The 6,000-nt window shown below is 37.8% G+C and overlaps 1 protein-coding gene across 1 annotated transcript in view; it reads right to left on the reverse strand.

Annotated features, from left to right (window-relative positions):
- LOC122652257 (serine/threonine-protein phosphatase PP1-like) overlaps positions 1-5,647 on the reverse strand; it is a 52,091-nt gene extending 46,444 nt beyond the window's left edge. Inside the window, exon 1 of the mRNA XM_043845949.1 lies at positions 5,293-5,647. Coding sequence (XP_043701884.1) covers positions 5,293-5,491 — 199 coding nt within the window. The 5' untranslated portion in view covers positions 5,492-5,647. The remainder of the gene's footprint in view (positions 1-5,292) is intronic.
- Positions 5,648-6,000: the final 353 nt, after the last annotated feature.

The raw sequence follows: 6,000 nt of genomic DNA on the forward strand, positions 1-6,000 counted from the left end.
CTGCTTGTAGTCGACCGGTAGGATTCTCCACTTCATGGCTTCACTCAGCAAGTAGTGACTATCTCGATGCCCTCGAATCCAATTTGTTGTTAGTAATTGATCCACCAAACTCAATAGGAACATAATCTCATAGCTCTAACTTAGCGTTAATCCCTTCTTTTTTTGGATCCATGTAACCACCCCATCAGATTTCCAAGGTTGATCTTCATAGCTCTAACTTAGCGTAAATCCCTTCTTTTGTCTCATCCACCAAAACGATACCCCCGACAAAGAGCATATGCCACAAGATCTCGTCTTGAATGCTCTTGGTTAAGTCATCCATAATAAGTGCAAATTGATAAGGGCTTAACCCGATCCCTGATGTAACCCAATCGTAATTGAGAATTCCTTGCCCTGACCTCCCACAGATCTTACAGTAGTCAACACACCCTCATACATATCTTTAATTACATCCAAATATTTACTCGACACTCCTCTCTTCACTAGAATATGCCGGATTAAACCTCTAGGGACTCAATCATAGGCTTTTTCCAGGTCAATAAAGACCATATGTAGATGAAGTCATTTACAAGACAGCTGTGGAGGACTACGCGTGTTTCTTTTCATACAGTATGACATGGCATGCATTTCTCAGGCAGTTGAAAGAAAATGAACATCGGCTCCATCGGACCATGAGTGGACTCGATCTAGCACGTCATAGTTCCTATTAGCACTTAGCAAACACTATAGTATTGTTGGGACTTGGGAGACTTGGGACTTTAGTGTTTATGTTAATTGTACTTCATAGTTTGTACTATTTCATAAACAATTATTCAATATTATATTTCTTCATTCATGGTCCATAATTTACTTATTTTACTTACCTATTTTGTCTTCTAGTACTAAAACAATATGTAAAATAGGCAATGTTACATAAGGTACACAATAGAGTTCAACGTTTGCTGTCAACCAAGGGTATAAATCCAAAACACCACTTTATGTGACTTTTCTTGCAATATAAGGCTTACATATGTTTATATAGGCTAATACGAGGTTTCCCCAAAGTATCAAAGCCTATTATGGTTAATTGGCCACTGAAACAGCCAACTGAAATAGACTGCCCAAGAATACACTGTTTCAGCGAAATTTCGGTTGTCTCAGTCTAATAGAAACGGTCTACTGAAACGAGTTTTAGAACCTTGGTCATTTAACCAGCAATAACGTATGGGACTGAATGTGGAGCAGTAAAGAAAAAACATTTAGGCTTCATTTGGTTGCAAGGGGAATTAAAGTGAAGGGAAGGGAAGGAAAGTGAAATTTTCATACTTAAAAAAGAAACTTTTATAATCATTACCCCATGTGACTATATCACTAATTACAAATCATACCATATTTCGTAATTAAATTTCACTTTACTTTGCATCCATTTCCCTTTGGTTTAAAAAGTAAAAGAAAAATTACATGTAAAATGTATCATTACTAAATGTGGGAAGAAATTTAAGTAATTTATACAATCACATGGGATAATGATTACAAAAGTTTCTTTTTTTTATTTGAAAATTTTCCATTCCCTTCCCTTTAATTTCCCTTTCAACCAAACGTAGCCTTAAACAAACTTAATATAGCTGAAATTAAGATGTTGAAGTGGATGAGTGGTAAAACTTGAAAAGATGAATAAATAATGAGCAAAATAGAGCAAACCTGGGTGTCGCCCCTATTCATGATAAGTTGCAAGAAACTAATCTGAGGTGGCATGTACATGTGCAACAGAGGCCTTTGAATGCTCCAGTGCGGAGAAGTGATTTATTTCAAATTGAAGGAGCTGAAAGAGCAAAAGGTAGGCCTAAAATAACCATAGGAGAAATGGCAAGGAAAGACATGTATAACTTAGGACTGGAATCTTGTATGGCTTTGAATAGAGCTGATTGGAGAAATAGGATCCATGTAGCTGACCCCATTTAGTTGGGATAAGGCAAAGTTGACTAGCTGAGTTAAGTTGAGTTGAGTTGAATAGTCAGTAACCTAATGGACTAAAACACTAACTCTGACTAGATTAAAATTAATAACTCCAAAAAGAACACTATCTAGCTAATAAGTATCCTTATCTAATTCAAAAACTAAAGAAATTAATCTCATGTACCCTTATGGACCTAAAATTTGGGCTTATAATTAGGATCATTACAAATAAAACACTTAAAACAAAAGCCTACAACTAGATACCGCTTACACACAAAAAAAAAAGAGCCTGCAACCAGATACCAAAAACTTAAAACCAATTTTTGGACTATGCCTGCATTACTTTGTGTGGGGAGGGGACATGATCCACTTAATCATAGACCTAAGAATCCCATAGTTAATAGCATTTTGCAAAGAATTAAGGATTTTCCATAAGCAATTACTCATCTTTGTTGTGTTTCTTGCATTTTCTTTTTATATTTCTTGTAATCAAAATTTTGAATAACAATTATTGAAGACATCATCAGATTTTTCAAACATGAGGCCAATCCAATTGTTGGTGCAAATTCTCAATTGTGAAATCCTATACAGTAGGTCCCATTTTTTAACCCACCCTAGCAATGTGAAACGTGCAACAGTTTATTTTTGACATTTGGATCCCCACTACAGGAAATACTAACATCTCTCATTCTCTGTCTTCTATGTACCCTTACTGGCTTTAGAGTGTTTCTCACTGATCAGGAAAACCCCAGTTCTCCACCCACAAAAAATGGCATTTAATGGGTTCCAAAAACTATCAAAAACGAATCACAGGATGCTATTTCATTGAATGATATTACTTGAAGCAGTAATATGAAGCATAAAGGGTCGGTAAAGAAAAACCCAACGAGAAGACAAGAAGAGGGATATTGGATTACAGAATAAAGAGCCAGGGAAGGATCTTAAAATTTGATCTGAAAGGGCAGTTTCTTGATAAAACGGCAGTCATTGAGATGACAGTGAGGAATAACATCAGTATGATGTTGTAATACATGGGTAGTGGGAGGAGTTGTATATGGTTACGTAAGTGCGGGTGAGCAATGATTTAGATAAGTCACTTAGGGCTCATTTTATTGGAAATAAGCCGTGGGATGGGTTATGTATGTATTGGGACTTGAGTCTATGTGTTTATTTTGTAATTGGCCAATTTAATGAGCCTAAAATATGGGTAGGAAGTAGGAAAACGGGATTTACTTCATTTGTTTAGTTAGAGTCCTATTTTGAGTATGTTTTCTTTATTATTTCACTTTCCTAGTGAATCTAGGTTACCTTATTAGTTAAGGATAGAGTTAGGCCTTTTCTTTTTTTTGTCTCCAAGTCTATTTTTGAGTCTTTTATATAAGTTTGTACGGGAGGCCAGCATTGTACGCGAAGTTGATTAATGAATATTGGTTTGAGCCTTTGTGAAAACCTAAGATAGGATGGGTGAGATGCCCGGACTCAGATAGCCAACCCAACTTTTCCCCATTCCATTTCCCCCATCCTCTTCTATCAGTTCTTGAATCCAAACCTAATTTTGTTCAAATCGATCTCAAGAGTCTTACAAGCTACTAGGATTTCTTTCAACTGATTGTCACATCGATTTCTTGAAGATTACCACATCAATATCATTGCTACTTCAACAGGTTATTAATTTGGTGGGATTATTTCTTTTAGTTATCTTTTGAGGTCTCATCATTCTTCTCCAACCAATTTTGAGATCCCATTGTTCTCTTTGGGATCCCATTGCTCTATTTCTTGTTCTTTAGAGATTTTCTATTTTATCCTGCCTAGGATTAGACCTATTCTGGTTCTAGTCTTACATTAAGTAATTATCTACAAGTAGAAGACTGTGTGTAGTTAGTATTTATCTATCAGGGAAGGAGTGTGTAGTTATTGCAGTGGATAGTTAAGTAGCTACTACTTGTACGTTAGGAAGGGAATTGAAAAATCCTAAGCAAATGCTCTAGCAAGTAAAGAGAGAGGCTTCTTCCATAAAGCCAAAAGGTAATGGCTTCCTCCATAAAACCAAACTATCCCCTACATTTTCTCTTTATCTCTCTCCTTATCTTCTTTTTTTATCTCATTCCTATCTTCTTCCATATTTTCTCCCCACCCACATCCACGCACGTATCATTTGGTATAAGAGCCCAGGGATGGCCCTACCGACGGATTTCAAACTGATTATGTATTCCATGTCTCACTCCTAAAGAAGAAGATTGGACGGGGTAACCTAGTTTAAGGGAATCTCCCAGTAGTTCTATAGGCCCTCATTCATTAGCAAGGGTTGTCGCCAGTAGAGGGAGAAACAAATCAATCTTATGGTCTTGAGCACAAACAACATAAAGAGGGAAGGAATGTTACATGTATGAGTATTGTAATACATGGGTAGTGGGAGGAGTTGTAATTGGTTCATTAAGTAGTGGTGAGTAGTTATTATTGAGTGGAAGAGTGTAGTTAGTAGTTATATATGAGTGAAGGAGTGTGTAATTATTGTAGTGGGTAGTTAAGTAGTTACTACTTGTAAGTTAAATATATTCCTAAATGAATGAAAAATCCTAAGCAAATGCTCTAGCGAGTATAGTGGGAGGCTTCCTCTATAAAGCCAAGAGGTCATGGCTTCCTCCGTAAGGCCAACTATCTCATACATTTTATCTTTATCTCTCTCCTTATTCTATCTTCTTCCCTATTTTCTCCCCATCCGCATCTATCAAATTTAGTCCCATGTTGGTTAGCAGCAACTTTTACCACTTTGCCTAGATCAGTGTGGGTTGAGCAATGTTCATCAGTGTTCATAACAAATTTCACCAGCATTTTGTAGTTCTGGTTCTGCCCAGTGATTTAAGGTTCTAGAGAATAAATTGCAGACTTGCCAAACTCAACTACATTCCGTGTGCCTGTGCGTGCAGGAATGTGTATGACCAGTTGACAGGAACCAAGAGAATATGATGCCTGTTAAAATCTAATTCTTTCTTAGTCAAACTGTAGAATCGCATGGGCAATCTGACAAGTATAATACTTCTAGTGATTGATCCATTCCATGTAAGAACCTACGCAATGGCCAAGGCACCTGCATTACACTCCAAGGAACCACATTCCAGCTTAGTTTCATTAGTTGTTCTTCCAAATCCTAATCAGATGGAAAATCAACCAACCGATAAATGAAGAACATACCAATAATAGGCAAAATTTGAAGGAAACAACAAAGATCCCCCTTTTCCCCCTTTCTCAGAGCTTCGAACTCCAGTTACACGACCAGGCCCCACATAAAGAGTAAAAACAGAGGGAAAAAATGAATCAATCACCGGAACCCGTTGAGCAGTCGAGAGAAGAACATACCGCATATCTTTATCGGGGCTTCAAGTTCTAATAGATTGGGTTGCACGAGGAAGATTTCTCTGGAAGCAGCACAAAGCTGGCGGATCTCAGCCTCTGAGAGCTGAACTTGCTTTCCGGGTCTGACAGATCGGACTTCTAGAAGCCGATTAATGATATCGTCAAGAACGGCAGGGTCGATTCCCTGCCCTTGTAAGGCCATGGATCTTCTTCTTCAAACCTTATAATTTCAACGACCAGAAACGCGCAGAAACCCTAGAAACTGAAAACGCCCACAAAATCAAATAACTAATAAATCGATACTCTAAACTCGATAGAAAATATTCTGTCCCTCTTCTACGTCTTCTAATTTAAATAAAAATAAAAAAACCTCCCTATCTATTTCTTTCGAATTCTCCCTCTGCAGGGAGAGCGACAGAGATCGCGGGAGTGCGCAAGGAAAGACTTAGAAGGGTATTGAAGTAATACATTATTATGTAATACATTATACCTTTTACAAAAAAATTCACCTAAAAAAATACATTATACTACAAAATTAATTAAAGGCCTGTCTGGATGGGATCATGATCGTCCACGGCACGCTGCCCATAGCGGCCATAGCAGCGCACACACAAGGCATGGCACAATGACCGCCTTACTCCCGCTCGGACAAGGCGCTTAGGCAGCGGTAAGGCGGTCATTGCGCCGCATCTTGTGTGTGCGCTGCTATGG

The sequence above is a fragment of the Telopea speciosissima genome, chromosome 2 (genome assembly GCF_018873765.1).
Source record: "Telopea speciosissima isolate NSW1024214 ecotype Mountain lineage chromosome 2, Tspe_v1, whole genome shotgun sequence".
Lineage (NCBI taxonomy): Eukaryota > Viridiplantae > Streptophyta > Magnoliopsida > Proteales > Proteaceae > Telopea > Telopea speciosissima.